This window comes from Gossypium hirsutum, chromosome A05 (assembly GCF_007990345.1).
Source record: "Gossypium hirsutum isolate 1008001.06 chromosome A05, Gossypium_hirsutum_v2.1, whole genome shotgun sequence".
In the NCBI taxonomy this organism is placed as follows: domain Eukaryota; kingdom Viridiplantae; phylum Streptophyta; class Magnoliopsida; order Malvales; family Malvaceae; genus Gossypium; species Gossypium hirsutum.
In genome coordinates this window covers 20,934,783-20,952,989 of record NC_053428.1, presented here as the reverse complement: position 1 = coordinate 20,952,989, position 18,207 = coordinate 20,934,783, and the positions used below count along the sequence as shown (strand labels likewise).

Below are 18,207 nucleotides of genomic sequence, written 5' to 3'. Positions count from 1 at the left end.
CACTTCTACAGTCACTCTAGATACTTCAGAATTAAATTTTCCCAATTCAACTAATTTTGAATTTATATAAGAGTGTGAAGATCCGGGATCAATTAAAGCATAAACAGGCTCAGAATATAGTAAGATTATACCTGTTACTACATCGTGGGCGTCGCCTTCTTCCCGTGTTCTGACCACATAAGCTCTGGCGGGTACTTTAGCTTCAGACTGCTGGGTACCAATATCACTACTCCTTCTACTGCCTCCTCCCCTTGAAATCGAGCTACCTCTACCTGATCCTCTGCTTCTAGCAGTAGATATGGATCTCTGTGATGTCACGGGGGTAGTACTATCAGCTTTCGGACAATCTCTGATAAAATGGTCTGTAGAACCACATCGAAAACAGCCTCTGGTTAATCTCCAGCATTCTCCTCTGTGTTTCTTTCCACAGTGCTGACAGTCTGGAATTTCTATTTCTCGGGAAGGACCTCTTACACTGCCAGTAGATACCGTCATCTGTTTTCCCCTGCTTCCTACCACCTCTGTCTGATCTGAAACTAGATCTCCAACCACCTTGAGACTCCTTTAGTCTTTTCGGCTGAGGATTTGAACTGGTAGTTCCCGCACGTTTGCCAGTTAGTCTAACAACTTTAGTCTTTTTATCGATGCCCAGAACTTGTTCTACCATTTTAGCACGCTCAATCAAATCTACTAACTCAGTGATCCGATGAGATACTAATTGTACCTTGATTTCGTCTCGCAAACCCCGTAAAAATCTTTTACAACTATCAGCTTCTGTCGGGATAAACTCGGAGGCATATCTACTGAGTCTCGAGAATTCCCTCTCATAATCTATTATTGACATATCACCCTATTGTAACATTAAAAATTCTTGTTTCTTGTCTTCGATATACATCTCTCCGATATATTTCTTTTGGAATTCCTTCTAAAATAGATCCCACGTTATCTGATTCTCTGGTAGATGTCGAACCACTGATTCCCACCATAAATAAGCTTCCCTTTGTAGCAACGATACAGCACAGATTAAACATTCACGGGGGTACAGTCCAACTGCTGTAAAATTCTCTTAGTCGACTCCATCCAATTTTCAGCTGCGGATGGACCGACTCCTTTTAGACCTATAAATTCAGTAGCACCATATTTTTTCAGTTCTTTTATCGGGGCCCGTCTTTGAGTATGTGCTGAAGTCGTAGCAGGAGTAGTCCTCGCTACTCTTTGTAGTGCATCAGCTATAATTCTCAGTAGTTGAGGTTCATCTCTACCTCTAGCATTTTCTTGTTCTACATTAGGAGGTTGGTTGCCTAACGGATTCACACTCGGTGCAACAGATTCTATTTCATCTAATTCTCTATCTTCAATATACATTCTTTCATCAGTATCATTTATTCTTTCTTCAGACATCTTTAATCTATAAAACAAAACACACAAATAGGTCAGCATCCAAAAAAATCCCGACTCAGTTTGACTCGACAGTGGCATGTACATCTAGACTCAATTCCAAGCCCGATTTAGGTCGAGAATCGGCTAAACCTGATAGCTCTGATATCAACAACTGTAACACCCCCTAACCCCGAACTGTCGCCGGAACAGGGTTACGAGGCATTACCGGACATTTTGGACAATTTACAAATAATTCATAAACAATTAACAAACACATATATAAGAGTCATAAAATCATATAAATTTTGCTAATAGTTTTCATTCAAATTTTGTTTTTTTTTGTTTTTTTATATATTTTTAAAAATTTCGGCAGTATTTCTGCTTATTTTTACATACAACCCCCTGCAATTAAAATCCATAATATTCCAAATATAACCAAATCAACCAATTCATTTCACATTCACATTTTCTAATCTAAATGCTTCTAATCAAACTTAATCTACATAATATTAATTTAAATTTAACAAACAATAAATAAATTAAAATAGGTAAACTTCTTTCATTATAAATCTTAAACTTATAATACTAACATTTTTAATCATTCATATTATAACATAATAACATTCATACATATCCTATGTACATGCCACATTACCAAAGAAAATATACATCACCAAAATTATGTTGAAGTCGGGATTGATCTGGATGCTGAACTGGGACCTTTGACTTCTATCGACCTGCGCACGGAAACAACCGTACGCTGAGTATTTCATACTCAGTGGTATTACCATAATTCAAATTATAACAATAATAAACATGAAATGCATAAATCTTATATACAATTTTCAATTCAATATCTCAACCATAGCAATTCATCAAACAATATTATATTTCCACAATTTAAATTTGGACATATCATGAACCTTAGGTTCATTTCTCAATCTCATCTCACATTTCAATTCACAATTCAACTTTTTCATTTCATTTCAGTAGCTCATTCGATCAACTCGTTCGGTTTATTATTTCATTAATTACCCTATTAACAAAACTCGGACTTTGGCGGATACACGGATCCAACCAAACACACCAGAATGACACCCAGTGCCTCATCGGATAGTTCGAAACAATAGTTGACACCCAGTGTCTCATCGGCAAAGCCGAAGAAAGTTGGTACCCAGTACCTCACCGAATCTATCTGAAGAAATATAGTGACACCCAGTGTCTCATCGACTCGAGGTCGAAGTATCCCTGAACTCTTCCAATCCTATGGCATGCCAACTATATCCGACTCAGCCCGACTAGTTAATAGGGTATTTAAATCACATATATTCTCAATTCAATCACAATTTCTCACATTTTCAATTCAATCATTTTTCCACCTTTCAATCAATAATTATTTCACAACTTCACACATTTTCACAACTCAATACATTTCCATACAATTTAATACCATTCACAATTCGATTCAAATTCATTTCCCGCTTTCAATCAACAAACAATTCAAATATTATTTCATATCAACTATTCAATTTAATTCCCACTCATAATAATAATAATAATAATAATAATATTATTAATACTTACCTCACATTTCATTTACTAGACACATAAATTAAAATTTAACATTTAAAAATAAATAATTTGAATTATAGTAATACAAACCGTAATTTTCTCGAGTTTACTCCTCGATAATCTTCTCTTTTCCCTTCCGTGCCGACGCTTCTGGTTCTTTGCTAGCTACGAAAATGATAATAATTTATACTATTAATTTCAGCACTAATTATGATAAATAATTAAATTTCTATTCAATTTCTTCCTTATTCTCAATTTAATCCTAACTAAATTCACTTACTTTTCTAGTTCAATTCACACTCTATTTCTATTCAAATTTCATCCAAACTCAAATTTAACTATTAAAATTTCAGCATATTTTCCTAATTTCGAATTTCCCTCAATTTAGTCCCTAGAATATAAAACTTATAGTTTCTTTTACAATTTAATCCCTTTTTCAATTCTAACTTAAAATTCATTCAATTTAATCCCTAATTCAACAATTTATTCAACATAAAATATACTTGAAAACCTATGAACTTACAAAATATCAACTTAATTACATCAAAAATTTGTTTTAAAGCTTTTAAAACATTAGAATTAAGAGAAAAGGGCTAATTTGACTTACCAAATTAAATTCAAGCTTCAAAAACCATATTTTCCCTTTTTCTTTTTCTTTCTTTCTTTCTCCCCTGTTTCTCCCTGTTTCGTCTCTTTCTCTGTTCCTTTGTTCTTTCTATTCTGTTTCTTTTCTGTTTTGTTTCTTTCTTTTTCTTTTTATTTCCTTTTATTTAATTACTTTAATATAATAATAATTAAAACAAATATCTACTTAGTAATTAATAAAAATATTACAAATGTATGTATTTTATTAATACACTTGTATTAAATTATCACCATACATTTGTCTTTATTTAATTTATTTCTTAATATAATATTTATAATGTAATTAATTTAATAATATACTTTATAATTAATTTATATATTTATATAAATAATAATATAAAAATCTAAGATTTTTACAATGTTATGCCGCCTCAACTTCCAAATGTGGCTTAATTGCCCATTTGGTCCCTATTATTTTCCTTTAATCTATAATTAACTTTCACTTCTATTGCAATTTAATCCTTTTTGCTAATTACTCATAATTAAGCTAAATTCATCGATCTAAAACCTAATTAAACACACAACTAGTCTAGTAAATATTTCTAATAATTATTTTTGAACTCAATTTACTAAGACGGAGGCCCGATATTATACTTTTCCGATGCCCGTGAATTTTGGGTCATTACATGTAACAGCCCGATTTTCAGTGGTGTCGAAAATAGTGGTTCAAGGTCACTAAATCTGCAAGTAAGTTCGTAAATATTATTATTTAATATTTACGAGTCAAATATGGTTTTAAAAAAGTTTTTGAATTAGTAATTTGTGTATTATAATAATATATTAGGTCAAGTGGTTTTAGAAAATAATGTATCGAGACCTCATTTCTATAAACTGAGCTGTAAATATTTTTATAAATATTTACGGAGTGTCATTAAGGTAGTATTAAAGTTTTGTTGAAAAATTTTAACATTTCGATAACTAATTAATTAAATGAATTTCCTTTGATTGGCAAAATCGAGGAATTTCCTAATTCTTACTCTATCTTCTAAAAATAAAATTGATTATAATTATATATTTGTGAGCACTATTATGCCTCTATTTTTATGCACTCAATGAATACAATTTGAAGAGCCACAATCCTTCATATTGGACATACTCCTTAGGAGAAACATGTCCCATGAAAATGTATTCATTAAATAATAAATCATTACTTTTAATTTAAATAGTGCTCATATTAATTTGCAATTTATACTTTCCATCATAAATAAAAATACCATATTTCTTTTTTATTTTTATCATTTATTTAAATATTTCACCACCGTTGTACTTGAATACTTCCTTTTATTTATTTCCCCCGTTTCCGACCCTTTGCTTTAACCCTACAACTACTCTCACCAATCATTTACTCATAACACTAAACAATAATTTCAATTAAAAAAACGCACTAGAATACTAAATCTCATCGTGATTTGACAAGATAAACTATTACGAATGGTGCCTAAAACACAAAACAAGAAAAAACTTTGAAACTTACCGAAGAAAACTAGAATGCAAAGAATTTGACGACCAAAATCCAACTAACATAAAGCTTCTAAAGACTTTTTTGCTTTAAAATATTCTTAAGTTCTCAAAAAATGACAACATAAGGACTAAGTAAATTTTGAGAAAAAAGCCTATTTATACAAGGCTCAAGCATTCTTAGCACAACTCCAATATGACATAATTCTACAATATCAATTAAATATGAACACATGTCATTGCAATTATGATTTATCAATTCATCCATCTTATCATCAACAAACACATAACCCTCCCATTAATTAACAAAATTTCAAATGACATGCATTTTTACCAAAATCAATGTCATCACAATTATAAAACATGGATGCAACATAATTCCTCTATACCATACATACCATTCATGCACAAGGTACAAAGGTTTATACCCTCTTACAAGAAGAAATTCAAAGCGTCATTGCCTTGCCTTAAGGAATGTCACTCTATTGCCTTTTCCTCGATTGGGGGAAGGGTAATTGTTTTATGTATTTTGTTAGCTGCACCTTAGATCACCTTGCTCGTCGGTGAAACCTCGTCGAGTATGGTCCTTGAGAGCATGTGCATGCTTGACACATGGTGCACCTTGAGCTCACTTTACTAAAAACATGTGTTAAGTCTTTTTCCTTAAAGGGAGAAGGTTTTTCTTCTTATGCTTGCACTCTATCTATTTTCTTTTATAAACAACTTTTTACGCATTTTTACTCTGTGAACTGTCTTCTTGTTTCCCTTCCATTGATCTTATCATCAATAAGATTAAATTTCAATTTGAAGTTAATACCTCCACACTCAAGAAGTGACTAAAGAGAAGAAAAGCTCTTAGAAAATAAAAGTTCCATTAAGACTCAATATTCTTTTTATTATTATTAAAATATGTTATAAATTCTTGTGCTTTTACTAATAAATAATAAATTTAGTTTTTATACTTTTTAATTTTAGGAATTTAATTCCTTAACTTTTTAAATTTCAAAATTAAAGTCAAATCGTTAATAAAGTTAAAATTATTTTATTAAATTAAAATTCATTACAAATTTTTTTTCTGAATTTATTAACAATAAAAAACTTATGATGTATTTTAACTTTATGTTTTATGTTTGAAGTTAATAATAATAATTATTTTTTTTCCTTAATCAATGCATACTAGCTGGTGGTTGGATCTACTTTCGACCATCCAACCTTGTAATTATTTGATATTAATAAAAATAAAATATTATAAAAATTCAAAAATAAATAGTTTGAAATGAATCCAATCTTAAGGTTGACCGATATCAAGTTCAAGTGGTAACGAAGATTCGACCACGCGGCAACATTGTCTGAATTCCGGTCAAAATTCAAAAACGAACTGCAGGTTAAGGCTCAGAGTGTTAACCACCCTTCTGTCTTTTGTCAAGAAACGACATCGTGTTTCGATTTAACCGTACTCCGCAGTCAAACTCCCATCAATAAATTTAACATAATTATCAAAGATAAAGACACCACGTTGGCTGTCTGTTAATGATCTTTCAAATCTATATAATATTTCACTTTCTGTCTCCTTCTTGATTTTCTCTCTTTAGCCGAATCCTTCTACCTTTCACCATTCCTTTCCGATTCAAATCTTGAAGATTTTGTTCATCTGTGACTTCAGTTCCTGGATTATTTAAGGAGCCCTTAGATTTCAAATTTTAATTAGCTTTTTTTCTTTCTAATATATAAAAACAACCAAAATTGTGGGCGCAGATATCGTTGATTTGGTTTCATTTCATTGTAAATTATTGTCTCAATTCGTTTTTGAGATGGCTTCGAGTTTTGACCGATGGGAAAAAGATCCTTTCTTCTCTGTGGCTGAAGAAGTTCAGGAATCTGCGGACAGGTAAATTACTTCCCTTTTTCTTATTAGGGTTCCTTTATCGGCTCCACTATGTTTTCCTCCTAATTTTCTTTGGTTCTGTAGACCTAGTCTGAAACCTAAAGACGGTTTTTTTTTTCGAATTAGGTTCCTAAATGCTAAACTAAGGTTCAGAATTTCAATTACTCAATAATCGCTTGAAATTCTTTTGCTGCGTTTATTTTTTTTGAATTAGTTGCTTTTGTATTTGCTGGAAATTAGTTATCTCATGTTAATTTTCTTTTCCCGTCCCAAAGGATGGAATCGACTTATCGGACATGGATACACGCCAGCAAAGACGTTTGTAGTTCGTGGAATTTCGAGGAACTTCGTAGGGACCTGCGAACTACCCTTGGCACCACAAAATGGCAGGTCATATTGTGTTTTCTATATTTCTTATGAATTGTTCGTCCGGTGAATATTTTCATTGGAGTTGTGATTGGTTTAGCGTTTTGAGAAATTGAATTGGTTTTGCAGTTAGAGGAGTTTGAAAGGGCTGTACAATCAAGCTACAATGCAAATTCAAGTGAGGACTCGAGAGACAGGCATCGAGATTTTATTGTGGCAATTGAGGATCAGGTTTCAAAGATTGAAAAATCATTGCAGGAATCAGCCCTTTTGGAGGGTAAGACATCAATGCCTTGGGTGCGATTGGACAAAGGGGAATGCGATGATCTTGCTTTATTTTTGTCCGGACCAACTGTATCCGGTGAAAAGAAACTTCCTCCTAAGAGTCATTCTAGGACTAATGAAATCCCACGAGGAATCAATATAGAATCTGTACCACATTGCTCGAAAAATTCAGGTCAATCTGTTGAGTGGAGCTCCTCCAAGGCTAAGGGCGAGAAGTCACATGGGCATAGGAGGACTGCTAGTGCTAGTGCCAACATTGGCACTTGGAAGATTGCTATCGGTGGGGATGTTTTAGAACAGAACTCTTCCAATGGTCAGCCCTCCATTCCCCCACGAAAGGTACCAAGCTTCTCTGGTTTCCTAAATTCAATGGAATCTGTAGCCAAGGTGAAGTGGTCGAAGAATGGTTTCAGGAAGTGGAAGGCAGTAGATTGTGATTCGGAGGCTAATACAGAGTTGTTGAGACCTCCTCAGCTGGCTACGGTGAATGCCTAATCTACTGCTATCCTATTTGAGATTTAGATTTTGAAATTTTTTGTTACTATTTCCTATGCTATCCCATTAGTGTTTATAAGTTCCTGTTTTATTGTTTCCTCCTATAGGGCCTCAATGCATGCTATGAACGAAGTAAGAGTTGCCTAGATTGTGATAATTACGATAAGCAACTTTATGGCTGGTATGGGGCTATTCAAAGACTACTCCAAAGGTCTCAGTATCAAATGCGGTATGGTCATCCCATTCGACTAGCAGTTTGGGTTGTCCTCTTCCTTTGTTTGATTGGTGAGCTTGCTTGAAACTTGTTTAGTTTTTTCGCTCTACTTTTTGGACTTGTTATTTTTATTTTCTCGTTTTTATTTTCGGAATAAAGCATACACTTATATTTTTAAAATTTTGAGCAAAAACTTCTGCTATATTTCTGTCATTATTAAAGGCAGTTTCATTCTTCACTAATACCTGTGCTAATTAGAATCTGTGCTTTGCTACTTTGATTGAATGGTGAATTCTCATTCCAATGCAGTATAGGAGCATTAAATGTGCATAGACTAGTGACTGAAAGGAAATTATAACTGAAGAAATGTGCCCCAAATAACTAGTAAGAAATTGAATTGCATATCCAGCCACTAGGACTTGAGATTCTTTGTTTCTTGATATAATGGCATGTATAGAGCTTGTGAATCCAGATACAAGCTAATTTGGACAAATGATTAGAGTACATGAACTTGCGTCAGATGAATGATACATTAGAATGTTGGTGTTTTAGGTCATGTAGAATTCATGAAGCAATTTGAGGAGAAAAAAATTAAAGATGGAGTAAAGGTATTCTTGGTAACAACTTTCCTAAGTGTTTCATTTTTATATATAGGATAGGATTGTTTAGTCATAAGAGATGAGAAAATTATGAGGGTGTTTTAAAGCTATCAGGTTGAATGGAATGGAGAAGCTCAGTTGGATATTTAAAACAATTTTGCTTGATGCCTGATGGGTACGAAGTTTTTGGAATTTGATGAGTGCACTGGAATACAATAAAAGATTGGCTATTGGATAAAGTTTTACATAAATGATCGTAGTTGCTTTCAATAGAAACAAAATAAAAGTGGATAACTCACGTGGTTTAGACTTTAGATGGCACAATACAGGTCTGGGGATTCATTAAGGATTCACTCTCTGCTAGTGGAAAACAGTGGCAGGCCAGAGATCACGTGGGATGTGTCGAAATAATTAGAACCAGAATTAAATGCCTTGATAGACTCCTGCAGTAAAATCATTGTTTGCTTTGTATGCTTTCAGATTGTGGGGCTCATGTTGTATTTTGTAATCGTATTCACATAATCACATTTCTTAAATTGAATTCATGAAAGTCTGTGAAGCCTAAACTTGTTGTCATCCTATGCAGTTTTAATTGGATTTTACGCAATATGAGGACACAGAATCCTCGACTGGCAGTTCATACTCAGTGGCTAAATATTTTGGGGGGAAGGTGGTTAAGGAGTCCAGCTTGTGCAAGTTATGCTGGCACCCTGATGTTATACACGGTGAAGTTTTGAGGGAAGATAGTACAACAAAAAGTAAGTACCTTTTCCCCTTCACTTTTCCTTGACAACCTCTTGTCTCTCTCTCCCCTCCGATTTTGATTATTCGGGTTAGGGGGAAGTCCTGTTGTTACCAGGGAGCAGAGGGATGATTGATTTGAACTGAGGCAGTCAGATGATGTAATATATGTATTCTTTTTCTTCTGGAATAGTACTTTGTATTAATATGAACGTGTAGCATTTTAACCCTCCATTCCCTACCAGTTTCGTTTAAGTTGTAACCAATTAAGAGCTGCAGAAGGGAAGTGAGAGTTTCATCTAATTTGGATCTCAAACCTAAATGGCAGAAAGTGTTGAAGTTCCTTTGCTGGTCTCATCCCAGTTCCATCTTTAAACTCAACTTGTTGGTCATCCAATCCATCTAATACAGCCTTTTTTTTTTTTTTTTTTGTTAGTAATTTCCTGCTGGGTAATATGAATGTCTAATGACACTAATGACCTAGTAATAATAGTAGATTATAGATTATTTACCCTTATCAGGAAAAAAAAGAGATGGAAGATTATCTATCTTCATGAAATGGTCGCATCAGGGATAAGTAGGGACTGATCTCTGAGCAAAATTCCAACTCTATCAAATATTATAAACCAGGATTAGTTTATAAAGGAAAAAATAGAAGGCATTTTGAAATTGGCTTGGTGGTTCATCTAGAAACTTCTGGTCATACCAAATCAGTTACACCATTGATGAGGCTGTAGTGAGGTATCTATAAGAGAAGTAGGAACCAGCAACTAAGAGTGGTAGGAACATTTCGACAATGCTTGCATACTTGGGCATACTGTCATCCTTGATCACTAAAGCACTCATCTCTTTCTTCTTGGGTTCTTTACTCGAAGCAACCTGGGCATCTGCATCCTCTTTGAAAGAGTAACCCTAGAGAATGCCAACCAAGTATTTGAGGAGTCACATCTGAACCAATTTGCTATGTCCGAAATCGCTGAATGCCTGTGTGGTGTCCTTACCTGCTGACTCTATCAACACCTCTTCTCCTCCTGGATGTTCTTCCAGGCACCTTGTATCGTTCAGTGCCTACAGGCATTAGAGTTAGTCAAGTTCAAGTCTAGTTAATTCACTACTTGGAACAATCCTATAATGAAAAGAGAGCTGGATGGATTACTCTGCCATCGATGACAAGCCAGCAATCTTTGATTTGTGCTGAGCAACCTGGGAGAAGGTGAACACTGTATTCTGCCATTTGTTTGCTTTGTGACATAGACTGAAAATTGGTGATCATTTTTTTCGGTTAGCAAAATCCCAAATTATCTTAGATGGATGGCGAGGGTGGCTCTCAGCACGCCACCTACCAAAATTTGGTGAGAAAAGAGGAGGATGCGCACGGGAGTTGGGTTTTACGGACAGAACACTGCAATTCGATTGACCTAACTATATCATCCAAACTGCAGTCGCTGATTTTCAGTTGCATCATGTTAATCATATGGGATACGTAGGCATGAAACTGGAATTTAAGAAGAGTCTAAAAGGGCGGAGAAGTGGTTCACTTTCATGCCTTGCTCGGAAGGTTGAAATCCAGACTTGCAACCACAGCCAATTTCTAAGGCATGTGATGTGACCCTAGATGCCTAACCCAACCCCCGCACAGCCACAACATTTCACATAATGAATGTATTCAGTGCGAATGACTTATTATGACCAATTTACCACAGATTAACAAAGGAACCTCTGGACTCTGGAGCTAAGTAAATTATAGGAATATTAGTACCGGGTCCTAAAATGCTCAGAGGACTTCTGGATGAAAGAATGATTACTTCCTTATTCCTTTTATTTTCTTAAACTGAGACTTTATGCTATGCAATTTACATATACATATAATATTTGTTTTAACATTTGACTACAACATAGTATTTAATACAGGTGAAAATGAATTAATGAAGAGGCAGCAATTAATGTCTTTTTTTCCCCTTAATTGTACCCTTTTAATTGCTGGTTATTCTATTTTCCCTGGAATATGAACGGAGTACCATAATATATATATATATACACACACACACACACGAAGTACCTGCTAAGCTAAATTTTGCAGGCCATCAGAGTTGTTGCCTGTGATTGCACATGTTCCATGCCTAACGTCTGATGTCTCCTCCAAAAGAATAAAGACAAGTGACAAGATATAGCAATTTGTCGTCTTTTACCCAGAACTCATAGCCACAACAAAACAGTAATCTTTACAAATATACATTTGCTACCGTTTAAGGGTAAATTTAACTAAAATAATATAAAAATAATAGTTCAAGCAGAATACTACAATAGTTAAATATACAATATTCAGATTACCCTTATTAGTTATATTTTATTACTAGCTAAAAAGTAATCTTGTTGACCCAAAGATGATTATCCCACATATAACCCCCTAAAAAATATTTCTAACACATTAAAAATTTCTGTTCGACTAATTTAATTGAAACTAGAATTATACCTGCACCAAACAGCGGGTTTACATATTTAAATATTTATGTTTTAACGTATAAATAATTAGCATTATTACAATAGTAAGGGGATTTAACTGTTACAGAGGTGAGCGTAATTTTTACTTATAATTTCTTTCCATTCCGGTTCGCCCATGAATGAAACATTTTTTTCATTCAAATTTTCTTACAACGGTTTTGTCTGTTTCTATAGCATGGTAGTTTGAGTTAGGGGTGTTCAAACTTTGGTTAAAATTGAATTAGCCGGTCGAATTGGTCTAATTCGATTAATCGGTCATTAATCAATTTAGTTCGGTCGAAGGTTGGTTAACGGTTAATTCGATTCGAAACTGTGTAATTAATTGAATTAATCAAAGTTAATAAATAATATTATATATTTTATGTATTAGGCTATTACTAGTTTGGTTAAGTTCAGTTTCTTTGGTCAAATGGACATTATAGATTTGTTTATTTTATATGTTTTATATTTGTTTTAACAAAATATATATATAAATTTCAATTAATTGAATTAATCGAAATATTATTGTTCAATTAATTTTTTTAAAAATTCGGTTATATTAACAGTTAAAGGATTAAAAAGTTCAATTAATTCAGTTAATACTAGTTTAGTTCGGTTAACCATTTGAACACCATTAGTTTGAGTTTCTTTTAAGTTTTTTCGGTTATCCAAGCATTTGTGAGAAAGAGGTAAAAGTCATGGTTCGGCGGTTTGTTGAGTGGTTATGGTGATGGTTTTGGTGGCGCTGTCCATAGAGAATAAGGAAGTTGACGAGTGACATATCAATTCCAGCGTGAGAAAAGAGGAAATCGGCGAGGGGCAGGCAAGCAAGAGGATAAAACTTAGCATCAAACAAATTAAGATTGTAAGAATAAAACTGAAAGTGTAGTTGAAAACTTTAAAGCTAAAACCAAGTAAATAATAAAAACGCAGATTATAAAATGTGTAATCACTTAATGGGAACTAATCAATAATTACAGCCTCACCACAAACACAAACAATTCACCATGACATACAATAAATTTCCCGCCAAAGCTTTTGTCAAATCGAACAAGTTTTTATTGTATATTTCTAATATTAGAATAGGATAAAATACAATGCATCATAAACAAATACAGGGAGACACCATTTGAAGGTAAGCCAGTGTGTAACATCTTACGGTTCCACGCCACTGCCATAATAGCTTACCTTATGTGCTTATTTTAGAGTTACAACAACAAAAGTTTCATCTGAAAACCCAGGAGACAAATTGGACAAGAGATTGAATGAGATCAAGGCACAATCTTGTAAGCCTTCATCTTATCAATCCAAGTAACAAACGAATTCTGAGAATTCCTAAACCCCAAAAACCCATGCTCCTTGCTCTTATTCATACTGACCAGCGGCAACTGCAACGGAGCCGAAAGTATCGCATCCGTAAACCACCAATTTCCCACCTCCTGCAAACTCGTCTTCTGCAACTGGTTCTCCTTCACTATTTCTTCCCAAATTCCTTCCTTCCCTTTCATCATCTCCTCCAACCCCCGGTTCTCCCCTTCCACGAACCCAAATTCTTCTATCCCAAATTGCTCTGCCAAAACGCTCCACAAATGCTTCCACTTGAAAACGTCCCCATTAGTCACATTAAAGGCTTCGTTTTCTGCATACGGATCCACCGCCGCCCATATATGTTGCTCCGCAATCAAATCCGCATCCGAAACTTCAAAATAACAGTTCCAAGCGGCTTTGCTCCCAGGAAAGTATAACGGTTTGCCCTCGTGTTTGCAAAAGGCCGCGTAAACGCAAAGACTGCCAACGAGGTTCATTAAACTGTAAGGCGAAAACCCGAATATGACTGCGGGTCGGTGCACCGACCAGGTTAATCCTTCTTTTTTCTCGATTTCTTCAAAGAGGATGTCTTCTTGATGGTAGTAAAAATTGGGAGCATTCAACCGCGGTAAATCTTCAGTGAAAGGCGACTCATGCAGTTGGATTTTACCCAACAACTCGAACGGTCCAAGATAATGTTTGACTCCTGTTTGTAGACAGATGTGGCGGAGATTGGGTGCGTTTGGGATCACGGAACGCAAAACATTGCGAAGCATGGAACCGTTGATCTCACAATTCTCGGCTTCGGATGTTCGGTTGGTCCAGGTGACGTAGAAGATATGGGTGACGTCGGTAAGTTGAGAGAGCTTCGATTCGGTATCATTCGGGTCGGATACATCGCATTGAATGTACTCGATTGGATGGTCGACGTTCCAGTTGGGTCTGGGCCGACGAGCCACCCCGTATACTTTCCATGGGCCGCCGGGAGTGTCGGATAACGGGAGGATTTCAGCCAAGCTATTGCCAACTATGCCGGTGACTCCAATGATCAGCCCAACGCTCTTGAGGCTTTTCGGTGCTTCATCTTCCTCAAATTTCTTCTGCAAAAATTAAAACAAAGAAAAAGAATCAATTTCGTGAAGGGTAAACAGAAATCCAGCAAGCCAATGAAAAAAGAGAGTTGCCTTAGCAGCTCCGATAGCACCAGCCCACCACCAGCTCATTTTATTTCTTTAAAACAACTTAGATTAGATTTATGGGAGACGGCAATAAACCAAAAAGGAAACGTTAGGCAATTGATGATAGATGATTTGATGGGATTGCAAACTAACAATCTGGGTGGGGTGTTTTATCGATCAAGAAGATTAAAGGGATTTGAAATATTGGATTGGAAAGGATTTTGTTCTTGGTTATTTATAACATGCACTTAATGAAAACGACAAAAGGTTTGAGGAGAGCAGTGACGATGTTTGGGATTCACATATGAAGACTAAAGGGATTTGAAAAGAAAATAGGAGCGCAGCCAGCACCTACTCTGGATAAGCAAAATTTCCACCAACAATTAGAGGGAAAGACTTACTAATTTAATTCAAAATTATATTTTATTTTTCTTCTTTCCATTTATATATTTTCTATCTTTCTATTTTTCTAACCCTTAAAATTTTCACCTTTTTAATCTCCTTTTCTCTCTATCAAACAAAACCTTAGTGTTAGAACAGGCATTTTTTTATTTAAATAACTCAAATAATTTAATTAATTATTAGAATGATCCATTTTTTTAATTAAATATTAAAATAACTTGAAATCTACAGTAAAAGTTGGTGGAGCCAAATTATATGACGCGACTAACTTGCCACATCAGCAGGGAGCATAAAAAATTAATTTTTTAGTGGAGCCATTTAAAATGACGTCACTTCTATAAATATCATGAAAATATTACAAATTCTAAAAAAATAGAGGACTTCAAAGTAATTTTCTATTTTCTGATGGAGCCAACTTAGCCACCACCTGACACCCTTCTTTTACTTTTTTTTTTGTACTTTTTTATTTAACTTTTGTCTTTTTTCTTTAATTTTTTTTCTTTTTTTGAGTTTTATATTTTTTTCTTTTGTTTATTTATTTTATTTATTTTTTGTTATTAATTTTAAAAATTTTGACATGTATATTTGAAATGTTTTATAATATATTTTTTAAAATTTTAAATATTATTTTTAAATTATTTTTTAAATTTTGAATATTATTTTTTTGAAAATATGTCTTATATATTTTAAAAATATATTTTTGAAATTAATTTTTCTAAATTTTAAATTTTAAATATATTTTTAAAAATATATTTTTAAATAAAATAAAATAATTTCAAAAATATACTTTTAAATTTGAAATATATATTTTTGAAATTATTTTTTAAAATATTAAATATTATTTTTAAATATTAAATATATTTTTAATAATATTTAAACATTTAAAATTTTTAAATAAATTTTTTTAAAAACCTTTTTAAAAATTTTTATTAAAAAAAGAAGTAAAAGAAGGGTGTGTGGTGACGCCATTTAAGTTGGCTCCACCAGAAAATGGAAAATTGCTTTGAAGTCCCCTATTTTTCTAGAACTTGTAGCATTTTCATCATATTTATACAGGTGAAGCTATTTTACATGGTTCCACCAAAAAATTAATTTTTTATGCTCCCTGCTGACGTGGCAAGTTGGTGGCGCCATATAATTTGACTCTACTAATTTTTACTGTAGATTTCAACTTATTTTGATGTTTAATTAAAAGGATGATCATTTTAGTACTTAATTAAATTATTTGGGTTATTTAAATAAAAAAAGCCGAACACAACACCATCTGTAATACCCCCTACCCGTATTCATTGCCGGAATAGGGTACGAGATATTACCGGAGTTTACGAATTAATTTTTTTTTTGAAAAACTCAATATAATCCCTTTACAGATATCTAACCTTCCCTGCAATATTATATCGAGATCAATTCAAATCAACCAATCCAATTCAACATATTTTCAAGATAGATTCATGCATTTTTATAAGATAACCTTATCACATAACTAAACCAAGATTTGTTAGCCATACCATTGGCTGACCTTACATTCATTTCATAGAATCATTTACTTTAATAGCTTATACATGCCATTAATTTCCAAAATAAAGTTTCTTTATATTCCGAAGTCCTAAGGTTGATAGTGTGATGTGTCTCCGACCAAATCCGATCTCCGAGAGCTCTTAACACTACAAAACAGAGGAAAAGGAAATAGGGTAAGCACTTTGTGCTTAGTAAGCTCATGTAACAAGAATTATACTTACCTAATATTTTCAATACAATACAATAAACATTCCTATATCCATTCAATGCATTATTACCCTAACATTTACAAACTCAACATTTAAGTTAGTACAATAATTTTCATGTACCAATAATATATACCATGATTGATGTGTTCATCAATACCATGATTTCCATTTTCTTGTTATTTTTCCATATTTATCCCGTTAAATTTATCGGAATTTCGATGAATTTTTCAGAGGTACACTTTTAGTTTACAATTCCGGGTCCGTCAAATCATATTCATGTGCGCACATTTCCATTTCAGAGAGCACACTCCCGCGAACCTCAACCTTGCAGCGGGATTACCAGTCCAGGCTAAATCCCCTGTAATATAAACTCATAGTGTAATGCCCCTTACCCGAGACCGTTGCCGGAGTCGAGCACAAGGCACTACTAAACTTATTTGAGCACTTAACCAAATTCAGATAATTTATATCATACTTTTTAGACAAGCTCTCCAACTGCGTCATAGTTGCTAAATAATTCATATCTCGAGTTATAAAACTCGAAATCCAAATTCGTAAATTTTCCCAAAATTTATACTCATATATATACTTACCAATTTTTTTATATAATTTTTGGTTGGTCCAATTAATACAGTTTATTAGTTAAATCCTCCCCTATTTCAGGGTTTGGCTACTTTGACCCCTATGCACTATGAACCAAATTTCTCTCTGTACAAAAATTCAAATAACCATGCCATTTGTTTATCTTAAAAATAGACCCAATGAGGAATCCATACATATACAGTATGACTCATAATTATTTTTGTGAAATTTTTAATGATTTTCTAAAATCAGAACAGGGGAACTCGAAGTCATTCAGACTCTGTCTCACCACAATTTAAATATCTCATAACATAAAATCCAATTGCATGCACCGTTTCCTCTATATGAAACTAGACTAATTAGGCTTTAATCTCATTTTTTTCTCAGCCCTTAACTCAATTTCCACAATTTATGGTGAATTTTCAAAGTCAAACTACTGCTACTTACCAAAAACTGTTTTAGTACAAATATTGTTAACTAGTTTATAACATCTTTACTTCAATTCATTCAAACTCTATACATGCCATATAAATCTTAAACATAAAACAAAAACTACCGGAATTGATCTGAATAGTGTGCCCTGTTGTGTTGATCCGATCTACCAACTTCTCTTTAATTCAATCTACAAAAGAAATTATCAAACACACACAAATAAGCTTATTGAAGCTTAGTAAGCTCATAGGCATAAAAACACAAATCATATCAAATATTGTACACAATCATATATCTATTAGTTTAACTATTTCATCCTCCAAATCACAATTTCATTAATAACTCATTGGAATAATTTCCATATGGCTACTCACAATTTAACTCCCTTAGGCCCATTTCTCATTTACTTCATTGTCAAATTAGGGAACAATAAGGGAATTGAGTGCTTCATTATCAC

General features: G+C 33.5%; 3 protein-coding genes across 3 annotated transcripts; 1 reads left to right on the top strand and 2 right to left on the bottom strand.

Annotated features, from left to right (window-relative positions):
* Positions 1-6,370: 6,370 nt before the first annotated feature.
* LOC107958172 (uncharacterized) lies at positions 6,371-9,983 on the top strand. Its single transcript, XM_016893860.2, has 5 exons — positions 6,371-6,943; positions 7,216-7,330; positions 7,436-8,074; positions 8,194-8,371; positions 9,486-9,983. The coding sequence occupies exons 1-5, from the start codon at positions 6,867-6,869 to the stop codon at positions 9,509-9,511; spliced, it is 1,035 nt and encodes a 344-aa protein (XP_016749349.1). The 5' UTR covers positions 6,371-6,866; the 3' UTR covers positions 9,512-9,983.
* Positions 9,984-10,354: 371 nt separating this feature from the next.
* LOC107960731 (cytochrome B5) lies at positions 10,355-10,874 on the bottom strand. Its single transcript, XM_016897021.1, has 3 exons — positions 10,797-10,874; positions 10,595-10,708; positions 10,355-10,552 (listed from the first exon to the last, which is right to left on the bottom strand). The coding sequence occupies exons 1-3, from the start codon at positions 10,872-10,874 to the stop codon at positions 10,355-10,357; spliced, it is 390 nt and encodes a 129-aa protein (XP_016752510.1).
* Positions 10,875-13,157: 2,283 nt separating this feature from the next.
* LOC107958171 (3-oxo-Delta(4,5)-steroid 5-beta-reductase) lies at positions 13,158-14,905 on the bottom strand. The gene is made up of 2 exons (XM_016893859.2): positions 14,614-14,905; positions 13,158-14,529 (listed from the first exon to the last, which is right to left on the bottom strand). The coding sequence occupies exons 1-2, from the start codon at positions 14,650-14,652 to the stop codon at positions 13,393-13,395; spliced, it is 1,176 nt and encodes a 391-aa protein (XP_016749348.2). The 5' UTR covers positions 14,653-14,905; the 3' UTR covers positions 13,158-13,392.
* Between the last annotated feature and the right edge of the window lie 3,302 nt (positions 14,906-18,207).